The 17855-nt window shown below is 37.7% G+C and overlaps 3 protein-coding genes across 6 annotated transcripts in view; 2 read left to right on the top strand and 1 right to left on the bottom strand.

The window, feature by feature from the left end:
- Positions 1-2403: 2403 nt before the first annotated feature.
- CAHbeta (carbonic anhydrase beta) lies at positions 2404-6362 on the bottom strand. Of its 2 annotated transcripts, none has more exons than XM_043414683.1 (5): positions 6225-6362; positions 4804-4888; positions 4380-4567; positions 4092-4283; positions 2404-4010 (listed from the first exon to the last, which is right to left on the bottom strand). In XM_043414683.1, exons 1-5 carry the CDS (start codon positions 6315-6317, stop codon positions 3801-3803), a joined length of 768 nt encoding a protein of 255 aa, XP_043270618.1. In that variant the 5' UTR covers positions 6318-6362; the 3' UTR covers positions 2404-3800. The 2 variants fall into 2 exon arrangements, with proteins under 2 accessions (XP_043270618.1, XP_043270619.1); XM_043414684.1 differs by having other exon boundaries at positions 3811-4010; positions 4092-4257; positions 4346-4567.
- Positions 4978-11683, top strand: LOC122408095 (cleft lip and palate transmembrane protein 1 homolog). Of its 2 annotated transcripts, none has more exons than XM_043414680.1 (7): positions 4978-5034; positions 6812-7015; positions 8470-9057; positions 9239-9356; positions 9626-9829; positions 10098-10235; positions 10382-11683. In XM_043414680.1, exons 1-7 carry the CDS (start codon positions 4993-4995, stop codon positions 11152-11154), a joined length of 2067 nt encoding a protein of 688 aa, XP_043270615.1. In that variant the 5' UTR covers positions 4978-4992; the 3' UTR covers positions 11155-11683. The 2 variants fall into 2 exon arrangements, with proteins under 2 accessions (XP_043270615.1, XP_043270617.1); XM_043414682.1 differs by lacking the exon at positions 4978-5034 and adding an exon at positions 6331-6348.
- A 121-nt stretch (positions 11684-11804) lies between these two features.
- MRP (Multidrug-Resistance like Protein 1) overlaps positions 11805-17855 on the top strand; it is a 32714-nt gene continuing 26663 nt past the window's right edge. The window contains exon 1 of one of the 2 annotated variants that reach the window (XM_043414669.1): positions 11805-14521. The gene's annotated coding sequence lies outside the window, so the exon portion shown is untranslated. The remainder of the gene's footprint in view (positions 14522-17855) is intronic. The other variant, XM_043414670.1, reaches the window with a different exon arrangement.

Raw genomic sequence — 17855 nt, forward strand, 5'->3', positions numbered from 1 at the left:
GAAGGATACGCTCGACTTTGAATCCGGTCTACAGAAACTCGTTAATCATCGTATACAGGCGAATTAAAAACGAAAAAACGGACAAAACCTTTTGGCAGAACACGCGTTTCGCTTTTGCTGCGCGTCGGAATAAAAACCTGTGAAATTTTGCACCCTTTCCAAATATCTCCGTCTTTTCCACGCGTTTTCAGAATCTACTCTGGTCCGGTTCACACATAACCTTATTTTTAACTGTAACGTTTTCATTACGTCGTTACGCGGTGCCGTGCTTTTTAGGACCCACTCTTAATTTCGATCCTGATGGTAAATAGTGCACAACGTAAACGTCTCCCCCAACATCGAAAGCCTAAACAATTAAAATGCTTTCTCACTCTTCGTTTGGTCTCCAAGTCACTGCTGCTACATAAAAATTCTCAGTTTCAAATATTCACATTGTGAATGAACACGGTTTCGTGATAGATGCGGGATGCGGGCAACAGAGTCCTCTGTGATGACCCCTTTCTTTTCTCCCTCTCCGTTAGGAGAGCCATGTGTAAAAAAAAAGACCGATCCGAACGGTAACACGGAAAAGTGAGACTGAATCCCAAAATATCCTTTGATTACTCGCAGCTTCCATTTTTACATCCGTAACCCGTAACCCATCGATTTCACACGTTCGCGACTCGATTCGTGTAAATAATTCTGTTATACTGATCGGTACGCGGAAAAATATGAAAGAATCGTCGACAGACGATCGCGAAATTCATTTTCTGAAAGAGCAATAAAAATGTATGTACAGCGCGATATTCCGATGAAAAGAGATTTATTGTTCCGAAATAATAGTGAATTCAAATAAAAATTCAAGAGTATTGCAGGTGATCGTCAATTTACATGTCGTTAAATTGGCGTCAAGCTAATTCCTGGAAGAGAGGTTAGGAAACACAAATTTCGGAAAAAATAGAACGACCGAAAATGATATGTCCCTAGGGAGTCTCATCGATCGAATGATCCGGTGCCTCAATTTCGTGAATTAATGGATTCCTGAAAATATTAACGATAAAAAAAATACAAATGCTTCGTAACGAATTAGGATAAAACTTGGAGGGGTGGATTGTGTTGGGCCTATCCAAAAGTGGAACTTGGATGAGACTGTAAAACTGTGTCGCTTCTTCGTATACACTCGCTCCCCTTCCCCTCGTGCGACTACTTGGTATGTCCTCATTTTTTTTGTGACCCCCAAAACTCGAGGAAGAACTCGCGTCAGAGTCACGAGCTCCCACTCCTGCTTGATTTTCTTCACGTAAGACAGCCCCCCGGATCGAGTACGTGTGTGGCAGGCAGGATCGTGATGTTGCGGGTGTCTGACAATTCACACTTTATTTTTCATTTGTCGACATTTCGATGATAATCGGCGAGTATTTGAATCGAATGAACTTCGACATTTCCATTCGTAAAAGCTAGCAAATCGAGAAAGTTCAATCAACAATAATTTAGTGACTTGAATTATGAAACGTAAAGTGAAAAATCGACAGACCGGTTCATTCAAACAAACAAAATTGGGAAGAAAAATCAACGAACTTCAGCACACTCGAAAACTTCATCGAGATTTGTCTCAATCCAAAATCGAATGAAGAAAAAATTGTTATTGAATTCGACTGGGACACCCTTTGTATAAGGCACATTTCGAAGGTCACGTGTATGCCATAGTTCCTCACTCTAAATGATTTTGGAAGATGACTAAGGTGTAATATTACTCGTGTAAGCGAGCGTACCGAAATATGTGTATATAGGCACGTGTGCACCTTATAGTCGTTGGTCCTAAATGTACAGTGTTATATGAGATATTCTATGGGAAGTGGAACAGCTTCTAGACCGGATCAGTGGTTTTAACTCTCCTCGAGTATTTTCCGCTTCACCGGTTCGCTTCAAACGTAGGAAGAGTCAATTTTCAACAAAACTTTAAATTTTCATAACCTCAAACATCGATACCAAAACGATGTGGAAGACAGCAGGTGACATGCGATTAACGGATAATTTTTTTACGTCATGTGGTATTTTACGTCAGTGGTTTTAACTCTCCTCGCGTATTTTACATCGAGTATTTTTATAGCAGGTGACATGCGATTTTTGGATAATTTTTTTACGTCATGTGGGATGCAATAAGAACTCAAACGCCAAAATTTTCATTTGGGTTTGTTGACAGGTTAAAATACTGAAGAATTTTTGAAAAATTACACGATAAGACATTCGGTGGAAAGTTCATTTTGAGGTGCAGCACTGAACATTTTTATATCCACCCTTCTCATTTGCTTCTCATTTGCATGGGTTTTTGGAAATGAAAAGTTTTTCAACCTGAAATTTCTTTTGTCATACTTTTTTTTCAACTCACCAAACGTTCAGGTTCAGATTAAACAAAAACGACGATTTGTGCCGACTGTAAAGTATGTATTTTTTGTATAAATAGAACAATAATATGAAATCTTTCAACGACGCAAAAAGCACGCTCCAAAAATATGTTGGATGATTATTTTTAAACTCTTCCTCTAAATAACATCTTATCTACACTAGCTCGGATAAATAGCCACGTCGGACAACGTATTTATAATGAAATTTGTACATTCGTCAGCATTTTGACCACATTTCGATGCTTACAATCTTGTGCATTCGCAACTCGAGCCATAAATAAGAAACTTGAGTATGGATCAGTCACCTAAACTTACTTGGAATTTTCAATATCGAAATTCTTTGACACAGTTTGACCGGTTAAAAAAGCTCACTCAGCCCACGCATGGCGATGGCAAAAATGGGCTGACATTTTTATTTTTTCGATTGGGCGAACGGTGTCGAAATATGTCACTTTCGAAATTTGCAGCTATCTTTCTCGCCTCACGTCTCGTCTCACGTACCGACTGATCCATGCTCTTAATAATACACGAAGATTCTCAATTAAAGCTACATTTTTTCTCGCATATGCATGAATTTACACTCACAACTGTGGATACACCAGCGGCTAGAGTCGTTCGAACAATTGACTTTGTTTTCTGTGCTCTCCATTTGATCACGCAAATGAAACGTGAAAAATGTTGGTATTGAGAATCGGATAATTTGTTGCTGAAAATGATAGAAACGTGGAATATTTTGAGTTGTCAATGATCGATAGAATTCGTTATTTGCTATTACAAATTCCGTCGTAGCAAGAATTCAGGTTTTCGTAAATCAAACAAATGATGGTCAATGCCAGCATGAAAATATTTTGCGACTTTTGATCGGCTCAACGAACGTATCCACAGTTTTCTTATGTACACATTTATACACGGTATCGACCTCTTCCCGGTCACGATTCCATCCTTGGAACAAGAGTTCCAAAAAGCTTTAGCGCTCATAAAAATTGCAGAGATTTTTCGATCGGCGTTTCCTACACTTGAGGGCTCGCACGATGACTCAACTCGTACGATAAGAAAATATTTCCTGTGTATGTACGCGAGCTCGGCGAGCCAGAAAAAACTGCTAGTCAGGAAGCAACATTTGTGATTCCCCAATTTTTCATTTCGCGAATCATTAGTGTCGGTTGATGAAAAACTACGAATTGTAGATTGGGGAGGAAAAAAAGATTGGCGAATTACAAAATTTCATTTCGTTCGCCGGACCACCAACGTTGCGAACTTCGGTGTCATTTCTTTGATTTCTTTTACGAAAAATCGAGAGGAAAATTTGTCTAGCTACGGATGTCGGCCGAGAAGGGGTTAGAAGAGGTTAGAAGAGGCCTGACGTATGATAAAACGTATGATAAAGACGATGAAAATGGACGAGGAGAGTAAAGTTCAGGAGTAGTATTTCTTAATCTCCTTCAACAACGGAGTCTCGGTGAGTTCGTTTATCTCAACGAATCGTTTGTTGGCTCGACTGAAGTAGTAAATATCGCCGGTGTAGATATCGAACCAGAGGGCATGGATGTGAAGGTCGTGTCTCTCGAGCCGTTTTTTCAAGAATCCGTACGACGCGACGTTCTGTAGTTGCTGGAGAGTGTTGATCTATTAAAATGTCAAATAAATTGCTTATTTTCTGTGAATTATGCAGAATTTTATTTTTATCAAATTCCGAGAGATGCTGACCTGCGACAGTTTGTCCTCGATGGCAAATTTGTCCTCAGGGTCGATGTAAGCGACGAATTTCCGCATCGGTGTTTCAGCTTGGAAAAGTATGGGCTCCCGAAAACCGGTGATTTCGAGTTGCTGAAACTTGGCCAAACTGCTGCTCGCATGGGCGCAGAGCCAAGCTCTCAAAGGCGATATTCTTCGGTTAGCCTTTCATTTATAAAAGCGTTTCGTTCTTTGAATGAATGTAGAAGAAATTCAACTTCCCTCACCAAATGCAGAGTTTTTCAAAAATTTTATTCTCACTTGGGACGCGAACTCTTCATCCCTCAGTGCGTAAAGTAGATTCATGGCTTTGCAATCGCTGTGACCGCAAACAATAACGTGCCTGATGTCGTTGACGACGCATCCGAGTTCCAGGGCAGCAGGCTCGCACATCGTTAGTTCATCCACGAAATGTTGACAGTTCGGAACTATGTTGCCGGCATTTCTCACTGCGCGAGAAACAAAAAAAATGTATTATTCGATGACACTTTCCATCGACGTATTTTTCGAACACGTAAGTTATTTTCTCGAGACACTGGACAGCCCGAAGTTTAAAAAAAAAAAAAAAAAACAATTCTCCGCTCAAAGTGAACAAATATTATTGTTACGAAAGAGACGAAAGCTGACTAAGCGCCGCTGTTATCGTTTACTGATAAAACCGTTTTTACATGTGAATTCATCGTACCGACGAACATGTCTCCAACGTTCGTTTCCGTAAATCTAGTCGGGATCATCCGAGAGTCCATGCAGGTAAAGAATACTGCTTTGGGCTGCGGTCAAACGAACGACAGAGATCAATCATTTATTTTTCAAACGTTTTATTGTTGTTGTTGTTGTTGTTTTTTTTTTTTCCATTGTTCCAAAAAGATCGGAAATGCGTTTTCATGAACAGTCGATTCGTGATTACGACGAGCGAGTATGTATGAATTATTGTGTGTATTTCTGTACATGTAAATAAAATATATTCGTATTCATATGTACAAGAGACTTTGTGGACAATGATCCCTGTGACCTTCAGTTCGGGAACGAATTGCAGTTGGAAAAAATTTGACAACGGCTTATAGAGGATAAAATTTTCTACCAAAAAGACACCGACCACCTTCCCTCATTTTTGACAGTTTGTTCTCTGAGAGGCGAACAAAAAAATCGTGCGAGTGCTCGGTTTACGTGAAACGCTCTCGGAAGCAAATTTTCGAAAAATCGAGCATAATCGATCGGAAGCTTTTTGTAGAAAATTTTATGATCTACGAAATTGATCGTGTACATTTTTACTTGATCTGTGAACGTTTGGGCGAAAATCGCAGTGAAAGCGCGCAACTTCGTCAATGTCCGCGCGACCCACCGGCCGTCAACGGGCGAAGGTCAAATAAAAAAACGCTGTTAAATTTTACAACTGGGAATTCAATGCGTAACTGAATTCATCGGTCATTACTCTGTTAGCGGTAAAAAACGCTGTGAATAACACTTGAAAAAATTGGTTCAGTTTTCCTCCTTCGAAGGTTTTAGTGCTTACTTGGAAAAAAATGAAAAGAATATTTTCATTGGATTATAATAGGATTCACTAACACGAGTCAACACGCAAGAATAAATTTTCGTTTTTGATCTTCGAGCCTTGATTAGGAAAAGTACGAAATCAGGAACCAACCCTTAATGATCAATTTCAATGCTCTTAAGCATATTCTTGAAAAAATAACAATGTTGGAAAATTGATGAGTACTAGTCGTAAATGAAAAAAAATGAAAAATGTCAGCCATGTGCATTCGTTGTTAAAATTGATTGAAATGCAAACACGTGAGAATAGATAATAGTATAAAAAAAGAAAATTGTAATGACATTTCAGAAAATACGATTGGGATTGACGTCTACATAGTAGACGTGGAAATATTATTATGATTATGAATTAGAGGAAAACATTTGAAATCGTGTTGAGTGAATACGAAAAACTGTTATCGTGAATGAAAAAGAGTCGAATAATTGCTTACTCTAATATGAAAATGACGCAAGAAACACGATAATGTGACAAGCTATTTTTAGCGGCAATAAAAAATGTATATTTCGTTCATGCATGATTCTTCACGAAATAGAACTTGTTAGTTTGTACCGTACCTCGGGGTGATCCCTAACTTGTTGGAATTGTTTCACCATTCCTTCGCGATGACATTTTCTATACTTCATCACTCCCTTCAGGATTCGATCCATTGCGTTGGTTTATGATTGAATAAACACGATGGTGAGTAAGTAAATGGAATTTTATTTAGTTTTGTTACTTCACTCAACTTGAATATTCAACATGTTGATCGGGATGACACGCAACGTGCACTGTGCACCGTGGGTGCTTGATGACAGCACGGTTATCCGCCATTGCCAGATAGTCGCCTCGAAAAGTATTTCATGCCGGGCCGCGGCCACTGTTACCGTGAGATGATAAAAAAACTGTAGTATTATAATTATCGTACGTCTGTGAGGCTTGGCCGACTGATTTTAGATTTCTCACTTTTTTAGAATACATTTTTTAGTTTTCGTATTCATGCACTGATTTTTAAATAGTATATTTACCAGCATGCGCGCTAGAACTTTACAAATTGCAGTACCGACCGAGCGACCGACGACGTCATCGTGCTACGCGCTCTCTCTCCACGCCGTTGCCACCTCAATCATGACTAACTTCAAGTTTGTTACACTTCTCAAAATAGGTAGAGGGCGTTGCGAAACGCAAATGGTCAAAAAAATACACTGAAAAACACCATCGCATCGCATGTAAACCTATCCAGTTCTTCACTCACCTTCATCATTCGCCTCTGTTTTTTTGCCGTGTCGAAAAAGTTACACGGAGAATGGAAGAACAGCAGGAAAATGGTGAATTGGCTGTCGCCGAAACGAATAACGAGGAACGAGATGTGAGTCATTAATTCATTCAACATTAATCATTTATTTCAAGTAACTCATTCGGTTATGTGTTTTCGACGTTTCGCCCAAAAAAAATTACGTTTTTTTGCAATTTCATCAACCTCAATTGTTTTTGTTTTGCCAATCTACTAAATTCGCACATTTTTCTCGTTCGGATGAGATAATTAAATTTTATCCGACTTGACATCAATTCGTCGTTTTTCTCACAGTTTACGGTGACAATTGAGCAATTGAGCCACAAATAGTCACGAGGTTACGATCCTCCATTAATGGAAATCGTCACGTCATCGCCAACAATTACGTATAGTAATTCAAAATTTTGTCCCATTGCATGAATAGCCCTACTTTTTGCATTCTTTTCGATACTTTCTTCCTATTCAAACACTTCACCCATGCATTGAATCAAATTCCGTTTTTAGTACTTCCAAATTTCATTCAAAACTGTCGGTCATTTGAAATAAGTGGTTTAGAAATAATGAAAGGAGCAATTCCATTCTTTTGAAATCCAAAAACGCACTGAAAAATTCTCAACATCGTTTTTTATAATTATTTTCATAGTTTTTTCTTTTATTATTAATTATTTTGATAGTATTCTACATTTCTAAAGTATCTAACAAAATTATGAGTCCCAAATTTTCGTTGTTAGAATTGATTTTTTTAAAGTTATAATTCATTATATTTTCTGATTGAAAAGAAATACCAGTTACATCAAAAAAAAAATCACAAAAGTAATTTAATCAACGCAATTAAACAAAATGGATGAGAAAAGTTCTTTCTATGGAATCTATATCAATCAATGAAATCTTTGAGCATACATTTTTTTGAATTTTGACATTAAATTTAGATTACTTTTCAATGAGTAATGAGAACCTGATTGGAGAATTGAATTGAAAAATAGAAACTGCAAGTTGCATTATTTTAATGCAATATAACCTCCATTCATTTCTCAATATATTCAATTCTCTTGTACCATGAAATTTTAGATTATCAATGACGATGAAGTTTGCAAAGTTGGAGTCCAACGAAACGATGTAAAAAAAGCCTCCAATAATTCCAATAATTCTCCAAATTCATTTCCTGCTGAATCTGCAGTTTGAAGTTTTTCAACCTGTACCGATACTTTGTGAAATAAAAAATTGGTGAATTAGAAATGTTTTTTTCGTTCATTTCGTTGGACTCGAACGTTGCAAACTTCAGCATCGTAGATTATCAAACATACTTTATATAAATAAGAAAATCAATACAGTTGTGAAGAAAAATAAAAAAATGCTTGTATCTTGGGAGTTCAAACTCCAACTATATTCAAATATAGCAACTATAGATTTGAGTAGACTGTGATAAAAAAAATCGAGCTATGCCAAAATGGCAGAATTATAATCTATAAACAATAAAATTTTGTACGTATTGGCATAGCACAAACTTAGAGTTGAACTTTATGTTGCAGATAAATGCAGAAATTGACGAACAGCGAAGGAGGTACCAGCCAACAAGATGGGAATCTTTTTTCGCAGTAACGAAATCATTAATAATCAGAGCATTAATCATATATTTCATAAGTTCTTTCTTCCAACGGTCCCAACCGGACACAACAAATTTAAGCACAAGCGCAGGTAGAAGTTTACCTGCGGTACGGGTACTTAATATGTTTGAGAATGGTACCCACTTGGATCTCAATGTTTTCATAAGTGAATCTGAGGTTTTCAAAGACTTTGGTAAGCCACAAGCTCATGTGTGGACTGAAAAAAATCTCATTTACGGTGATTGGTCGAGCGGTCCGGATAACGATGGATCCAGGGTAATGACGCACAATTTTACACCATCCGATCAGCTGAAAAAAAATGGCTCCATTTTCCTACATGTCTATGTAACAAAAAGTGGAAAATCGCCAGATCCAAATTCTGGCAAAGACATTTATGCTGGCCACTATGTATCATATGCCAGGAAAATGTTGAACAAATTCAAAAAAGTCAGATATCAGAAGAGGCATAATTTGCTGACCGGTGAAACAACCGCGAGCGAAGAAGAAATCAAGGTGAGAATAGTATTGAGAACAAAAACACAACACTAAGTATGGATTTATTTGAATCTTGTCACTTCTGCTCAAATTTCAAATCGACTTATGAATAAAAATAGTCTACGAGAGATTTAAACTTATCATAATGAAATCTTTTGGTAATCCTGTCAATAATATTTCATGTTATTATCGGTTACAGAAAGCAGAGGTGATGGATCAGGAAATAGTATCTCACTGGCATCCAAATATGACTATAAATTTAGTGACTGATCAAACCAATTGGGTGCAGGGACAGGTTCCTCCGCCGCTCGATGAATGTCAGTAAAATTCTGCTTGATTATTGTTCTAAATTTTATGATGATTATGGGTTTATAACCATTAATATCGTTGTAGGCTGATTTCAAAAGCTGCATTTTTTCTGCTCAAACGTAGACTTTTCTCTATCCCAAACGATCCAACGATATTGAACATTTCGTTTTACATAATAGTGGGATTTTTCGCACTTCAATGGCATTGCTTCGGTCTTCAAAGGCGCTGTGATTGAATACTTCGATGCATAATTAAAAATTGTTTTTCGTGTTTCCAGACATCGAATTTTTACCCAACGGTATGATGTACAAACCTGCCGTTTATCTCAACGATTTTTGGAACATGCAGCGTGATTATCAGCCCTTGAACGACTCGATCAAAACCCTGGAGCTTCGTTTGACATATCAACCGTTGTCCCTCTTCAAATGGCAACTCTACACAGCTCAGTCGATGAGAAATAAGTGGACATCGTCACTTATGGGTACGAAATAATAATTATTCCTCAAATCTCAAATCAAATCATTTCTAAGTGAAATTTAGCAAAGTTTCAAATGATTTCAAGTGATTTTTTGAAACGTCACATTTTGCATACACGAAGAGAACAAATATTTTCACTTTCAATCGTTCGAAATGCGAGCAAAAAATGTGTCAAAGTTTTATAAAGAAAACCATCGTAAAGTGGATCATCTCACAAGTCCTCATGAAAATAAAAATTTAATTATTGTGTTACCTCAAATGATATATTTCAGGCGATGTAGCGGACGAGGATGACAGCGATCAAGATACCATGAAAGAAGCCATTCTCGAGACGAATCCTTACCTTCTTGGTATGACGATCGTTATTTCGATACTTCACAGTATTTTCGAATTTTTGGCATTTAAAAACGGTGAGTAGTGACGATATGAAAAGGATTGTTCTCCTAAACTTTGATTCAACTTATGTTCCCAAAACTATTGGAATATTTCTGTAAATTCGGGGACAAACATTGAACGAATTATATAATGAAAAAATGTCTGTTTATTTTGTCAACAGATATCCAATTTTGGAACAATCGTAAATCCCTGGAAGGTCTTTCGGTGAGATCGGTATTTTTCAACGTGTTCCAATCGCTCGTAGTGCTCCTGTACGTTTTAGACAACGAGACGAACACGGTAGTTCGTATAAGTTGCGGTATAGGTTTGTGCATAGAAATTTGGAAGATAAACAAGGCTGTGGACATAAGTTTGAACCGTGAATCGAAGATCCTCGGATTATTCCCAAAAGTATCATTCCGCGACAAGGGTTCTTACGTCGAATCGTCGACCAAGGAGTACGACAGACTCGCATTTAGATATTTATCGTGGGCGCTTTACCCATTGCTCGGTGGTTATGCGATTTATTCGTTGATGTACCTCGAGCACAAAGGCTGGTATTCGTGGGTCTTGAATATGTTGTACGGTTTCCTATTGACATTCGGATTCATAATGATGACGCCTCAGTTGTTTATAAATTACAAGCTGAAGAGCGTTGCTCATCTGCCATGGCGTATGATGTCCTACAAATTCTTGAACACCTTCATCGACGATATTTTCGCGTTTGTCATTAAAATGCCAACGTTATACAGATTAGGCTGTTTCCGCGATGACATTGTGTTCTTTATATTTTTGTATCAACGATGGATTTACAAAACCGATCATACGAGAGTCAACGAGTTTGGTTTCACCGGCGAAATGGATGCTCAACAAAAACCTATCGAGAACGACCAAAAAGCCATTGCCGAAAACAATAGCAATTCTAAGACAGATAATTCGAAGAAAACTAATTGATTTTCGTGGATCATCGATCGTCCGGTTCATCACCGTCGCGTATTTATATTCGATTGATCTTAAATATTTAAATTCAATGAAATCGAAGTTTAATTTCAATCTCTCGATCAATCGCAGTATTAGGTGTACGAAATAAATTGTTGCGAGGTTGTAAATTGTAGATACGTGATGTTATCAATCGCCCCAAATTCTCGCGGGCGTCTGCGTCCTTATCGTTCCCATACTAAACCAAAACTACGATCGATCGTCAAGAACAAAAGAGCCAGCCGAGAAGAATTTAGTCAAGTCATTATATTAATTAAATCAATGAAAAACAACTAAGTACAGAATGATAAATAACCAAATGACAAACCAATTGTATTGTGCGATGTTCGTTCGCTTGCGACGATTTTAATTCAATGCGCTCCGTTTACGCATGTGCCCGCAAAGAAACGTCGACAACCGTTGGCGCTCTCCCATCGAGTTCAACTGCTTTGTGAAACTTTCCAAAGTACGATATTGCAATAATAAAAACAAAAAATCTACTTGATACGAATCTCAACCTTATTTCTTATTCCGTTCATTTGTCTCGTGCTCATATGCCATAATTTTGACAAAATTTTTCTTTGGAATTATCTGTTATCGTGTTTTTCTTGACAAAAATCAAGCCACACTCGCTTCTGTATGGAATCAGGAGAATTTGCATTTGAAACTGTTTTTGGACTCTCGGAGAACTGCTCGGCATCGGGGAATCCAAATTTTTCAATACTCCAGACATTTCCGCTTGGATTACATCGAAATTTTGACGAATTTATTTCTTCAGGTTCTTTTCGAAAATGAAACGAATTCACAAAAGTACAATGAAATGTACAAGTAAAAATGATGAACGGTTTTGTAAAAGAGAAAAAAAAATAATCCAAAGGGGTTGGAGTTTCGGAATGAGGCGCCCGATGGCTCTCATGCCAATCGAACCTATTTGCGGCTCAACGAAAGCTCTAATCTGTTAATAACTGCCCGGACAGGGTTATCTCGAAAAAATTAGCTGATTACTAATCAGCGTATTGTAAATCGTCAGTTTTATCGACGAGGCTATTGTGGGAACAACGAATCCGTGCGGAAAGAGAAAACGGGTAATCGGGCATGCCAGAATCGTTGAATCTCGGTGTGAAAGTAAAAAAAGATACGTGATTTATCGATTTTCCTCGACCGAAAGCAAGCAGAGACTTTTTAGGATTTTGTGATAAGTCAATCTTCGAAAATGGCTCCTACGACTTGCAGTCCGGATTCTAAAATCACGTGGATCTCGACATGCTTCAAAAATACTAGAGCGGAATGTAAAAACCGTTTTTTAACGGGATCCCAAGCATCTTCATAAATCGTTAAAATTATTCAGACAATTTATATTACCTGACGTGATTCCAATTCACGAATTTACTCTGAGCAGAAAAATACATTTTTTCGAGAATTTGCGAACCATAATCGGTCAACCTTATACCGAATTTGAAATTTACCGAAAATCTTTTGCTCGATGTCTGCAACATATCCCAGAATACAATTGTGGCGTTGACTTCATCAACGCTCATTCTTTGTCTCAATAAACCTGTCAAAATTACAATAATCACTTTTTCTGATTCTGAACGGTTGCTAAATTTCCACGGATTATTGAACAGATAATAATTATAACGCATCGTAAAAGTCTTTTCTAATTTTATTTCGGTCTACTATATTTATTACACGGTAAAATTATCTGCCGATGAAATATACTACAGAGTCGCGTGCCTACTTCAAACTTGGAGAACTAAACAGTTCTGACCGACGCTTTCAGCACTGATGAACATGTGTACGTATTAATAATCCATTCCTGGAAACAACTGCACGACCCAACACCGACTACCAAGTTACAAAGATCATTTTGTGGAAATTTAATAAAAACTAAATAAAACATAGTCACTCCCTGCTCCGAGCGCTATCTTCGTCTCGTAGGGCAAGTATAGATTAAACCATGACAAGCACAATTGAATGACTAAACGTTTTCGAAAAGAATTACCATTAATTTCAACATAGTACGTAATTCGTAGACGTTCCAGCGTCAAGAAATGTATGGAAGTTATGAAATTTACTTAACTCAGATAAATTAGAATATTTGCAAAATTTTTGATAAATATTCGGAACGACGAAGCTTCGATAAGCGTGCTCGCATCACAATTCGTGGCGTATGTTGACCACCTGCTGGGAAGTTGGAGAAATGAAAAAAGAAAATGGAGAATAATCGACGAAAAATTTATGGTGCAGTTCACAAAAATACGCCAGAAATGAAGCAATTTTCTTTTTGTAAAATTGAAAAGGGATTTCTTGTGAAAATGAATGTCCTTCATTTCCACGATAATCTGTAATCTAGTCTGATTTATTTCCGAAAACTTTCACGCACGATTACACTCTCAGTCGTTTTGTTGAGTTCACATGTACTTTGGATAACGGTTATTAAGGTTTTTTTAAAGTTGAATGTTAAAAAACTGTTTGAAGCTAAGTCTACGAGTGCAAGTTCGATAAAAAAAACTCGTTACATCATGACAGGCGTTGACTAATCTACAGTTGAATTCGAGGCCGTTCAAAGGTTGTAAGAGTTAACCCTTCGGCGTGAGTTTAAAAAATCCTCAACAAAAGAAAATCACAAAGCGACGGAATGTTATGAAACTTCAAAAAACTGTACGATGTTCGAAAAAATGTTAGAAGTGACAATAGGCGATAGTCGTAATCGATAAAACATGTTCATGAAAGCAGTCGATTACGGAGCGTTGTAAAAGAAACAGAATAAAAAAAGGCAAAACGCGCGAGTGTTTATTTACGCGAGCGTACAATAAGTAACAGATAGTGCGGTTGCAGTAGTGATAAAACTAATAATAAGATGAGATAGCTTGAAGCATTTCTCGATGAATCCTAGTAACGGGACCGAGTCGAACCGATTACTTGAGGTGGGGGTACAGTTATAAGTCCGTAGTACTCGGCCAATAACTTGCAGTTTGCAGTCACTCGCGACGCGATCAGTGAGAACGGGAACTTGCGAATTCTTGTACGTGGACTACGAGACGAGTGTTTTGCTTGTATCGTGCGTGTGGCTGGGACTCGCGCGAGTGCAGATGTGTGTAAATGTGGAACGTGTTTGTTTGAATTACTATTACATTGGTGGGCGTTAATCTTCTAGAGGGTAATTTTATACTCTGCAATAATAATAATTATTCTTATTGTTCCGGGGATAAAGCTTTTTTGATTGTTGTGTTATGCGTGGCGTACGATAGGATTATTATTGCGTATACCGAGTGTCCAAAAAATTCGGTCTCGCACATTTTCGAGATAAATACGGAATTGAAAGAATTACTTTTCGGACACTGTGAGTATATAATTTGCAAAGGTTAAAATGTTTTATCAAACTTCACGTGGATCCAATATAGCAGATGATAGAGAAATATCTTCGTAAAAAGTTTTATCATCGACTCGAAAATACACGCTTGACAGGACGTTTTATGTGTAAACATTTTTATTGCAGAATAATAAATAACACGGGCCGTTTCGCAATCGTGAATTCGTTGAGTCTGAATAATTCTTTTTTTTTATATTTTTGTCAGTCCCGACAGGAAACGGTTATTATTTTACATGTATGTTTGAGACCTTCGAGTCGTTGCACAACCATCATCATCCGAATGGTGATTCGCCTTCTCATTTAATGGAAAAATAATCGCGATAATTATTCCTATCCGAGACGAGTAGTAATTTTTTGTAAAGATCTCATGATTAGTCTTTCTACAATTCCTTGTAACAATGCCTGAATTGGAGGTCCTCGAGTTATTTATAGCCGGTGTAGTTCGAACAGTGAAAATAATAATATTCGGCACGATGTTTCCTCATCTTTTTTCCCCTCACTTTTATAGTCACATCTCTCGTTGTGATTGGGCAAAACTTTCTACAACTTACTTCGCTCCATAAGACAACGTCCGAGCTCTCCATTCGCCGTGTCCTTCAACAAAATAATGCCGATCGAATCAACAAAAATACCTAACCGTCAATATTCTTCTGCGAACCCTCGAGATCAGCTTTTTAGTATCACGCCTGACAAATTGTTTGCGATGGAAAAGGATCGCGAACGTCACTGAAAGTTTTATATAAAAATACGAAAAATAATACAAAATCAGTCCGTTGAGGCAAACATGCCAAGTCATGATTCTTCTCGCGTTCGACAAAATTATGGCCTCAGTGGAGCCTCGGGATGATAATGCACTTGGAAAAAGTCGAACTTGTCGCATCAAAGATTTTCCCAAATCTTCTAGTCGCTCGAGCTCTATTGTGTCACGAGAGCGTATCAGTCGCACTGTAAATCACTCGAAAAGCTAGTAAAAAAGCTACCGAGGCCAAACGCGATACGGGACTATACGACACGCATCTCCAAGCAACTAACGTAACGCGGAACTTGCCGTATGCGCTTGTCTCCGACTACGATTCTTTTTTTCCACCTTCGTTAAGTATTGTACAATTATACTTGTAAACGTCATTAGATAACAGTGGGTATTTAACCGTCGTGGGGTATCTATCGTCAAGCTGTCCTTCGCGACAGCGGAGGGATTCCCTTTTTGCTTGACTCTGAGAATTTCGAACGCCGGCCATTGTGCACACCGTTTCACCGATCCCGGTAATATTGACCTTCACGCGCTTGAAATCAAAACACAAACAGATTCGATTTTTGGTGGCCAGCGTCGATATTTTTCTCGGAACTCGGAACTAAACATTGCCATTTCCAAGAAGAACTTCTCACTCCGCGGAGAAAGTTTGGCAGGTTTTTGTAGTTTTCCAAGAATATTTATAATTTTAAAGAAAATTGAGCTCAACGTTGCAACTTTTTGAACAAATCGACCGTTTTGACGGAAGCTGAGACAAATGTTGCACTTTTTTGAAAAAGTCTATTACTTTAGAAAATTAGGCTGAACGATAGAATTTTCTGATAAATCTAACGAGTTCGAAGAAAATATGGGCGTGATGCCGAAAACCGATGATCGGACGGAAGCTCTGCGCAAATCTCCTCTCGACGTTCGGAGATAACTTTCTAACGCATTCCCGTGGCTACTCGCAAGGATTACTCAGAAAACGAATTTTTTAAATATTTTTTTGGTGTTCTGTCAAAAAAAAAACAAAATTCCAGCAAACTGAATCCATTTTGGTAGACTAAAAATTAGTCAATGTGCCAATTTTTTCGTTGATTAGCCAACGATCTAGTTCGTCTAACTTAATCGTGAAATTTGTTCATTGGCAATCTTATCTTGAACTTGAATTTTACAAAGGCATCATATTACTTCGTTAACTTTTAACATTTATTGAAAATTTCGTAATTTCTAACTCATGTCAGACGGTGAATAACATTAAAATTGACTAAGCTCTTACTACGAAGATCCTTTTTTTAAGAAAAACCTTACAGAGTGAACATTGCCACGACCATTTAGACCGTTCTATTACTAGCTTGATTATTTTTATTCGCCACATTGAAGATCGAACAAACTCGTATTTCCGCTTTATCTTACGCGATCCGAGGAAATAATCGTCTTCAGATACCGTCTTGATCCAAATTTTTTGAGAATCTCAAAAATTATACTTTCATAATAATATTAAAGTTTGTATCGTTAGAATACGATGAAAATAGGATTTTTGTACTTTTTTTAAAAACCTATTAAAATTGTTCGTTGTAGGCCTCCGAACGCTGACACGATGAAAATATTCGTAAGAAATTGGGCTGAGAAAAGGGGCTCGTGGTACCGCAACGAGACAAGCTTAAAAATCATGTTTCGTGTTTTATATTGACAAATTGTTAATCAGAGTAACGCATTGTCATTTGGAGGACGAGCGAGTTTAAAAGTACGACAATAGAGTGCAGTTAGATAAAAGAAACAGAGTGTGCACCCGCGCCCATGATCGATCACGTAATTCCATTCTCACAGTCTCTCTTTCACGAAGACTATGAGCCCAGAATCGTTCGATGTACATGACTCGCTTTGCATGATAAAAGGAGTCAATTGATGATTTAACCGGAATACTGGGGAGTTGATGGATCTTCACGGCTCGCAGGCCAAGAGAAACATTATTAACTATACAGCTGTGTTATTATTATTTCTTCCATTAAATATCAGGGACACTTGAAACAGATCGATGTGATTTGAGACAGCAGCCGCGGCTTATCGGCTGAACGATCCCATTGTGTTTCGTAATAACTCTCATTTCCAACGTGATAAATAATCTCACGGGAAATTCTCTTAAATTCACTTGTTTCGTATTTTATTACTTTATGATGGACTGTATTATGATGTCTATTGTCACTTTATTATCGTTGATTTTGTTACTTGTCACTTCGTATTGCTCTGCTTCTGTTTTCTCGTTCAAAGGGATTCTGGTTGTCATCACCAAAGTGGGTTTTATCATGGTTTTATTTTCCGATCAAATCACTGTTTGTCATACGAGCCGGAATTATATATATTGCTTTCGAAATAATGTTTTTTCGTGCCTCATTGTTTCGTGGGGTCCCAAAAAATGTGCAGACTTTTCAAAACGGTCGATCGATTGCTCAATCTCTTTGTCCTAACTCTTCCCTGCGACGAACGCCCGATAATCCGACCTCAATGAAATCTAGTATATATTCTCGGCTATCCGACTCTGCGACACCGCATCGGTAACAAGAGTTCCCGTTA

The sequence above is a fragment of the Venturia canescens genome, chromosome 3, assembly GCF_019457755.1.
Source record: "Venturia canescens isolate UGA chromosome 3, ASM1945775v1, whole genome shotgun sequence".
Lineage (NCBI taxonomy): Eukaryota > Metazoa > Arthropoda > Insecta > Hymenoptera > Ichneumonidae > Venturia > Venturia canescens.

Excerpts from the sequence above, each read along its gene's own strand:
- CAHbeta (XM_043414683.1), bottom strand. The coding sequence starts at position 6,317 with ATGGATCGAATCCTGAAGGGAGTGATGAAGTATAGAAAATGTCATCGC. Across the intron at positions 4,284-4,379 it reads ATGAAGAGTTCGCGTCCCAA|GCTAACCGAAGAATATCGCC; the intron begins GTGAGAATAAAA and ends TATAAATGAAAG. Across the intron at positions 4,011-4,091 it reads TCGAGGACAAACTGTCGCAG|ATCAACACTCTCCAGCAACT; the intron begins GTCAGCATCTCT and ends ACATTTTAATAG.
- LOC122408095 (XM_043414680.1), top strand. The coding sequence starts at position 4,993 with ATGCGTTTTCATGAACAGTCGATTCGTGATTACGACGAGCGA. Across the intron at positions 7,016-8,469 it reads CGAATAACGAGGAACGAGAT|ATAAATGCAGAAATTGACGA; the intron begins GTGAGTCATTAA and ends TTTATGTTGCAG. Across the intron at positions 9,830-10,097 it reads GTGGACATCGTCACTTATGG|GCGATGTAGCGGACGAGGAT; the intron begins GTACGAAATAAT and ends GATATATTTCAG.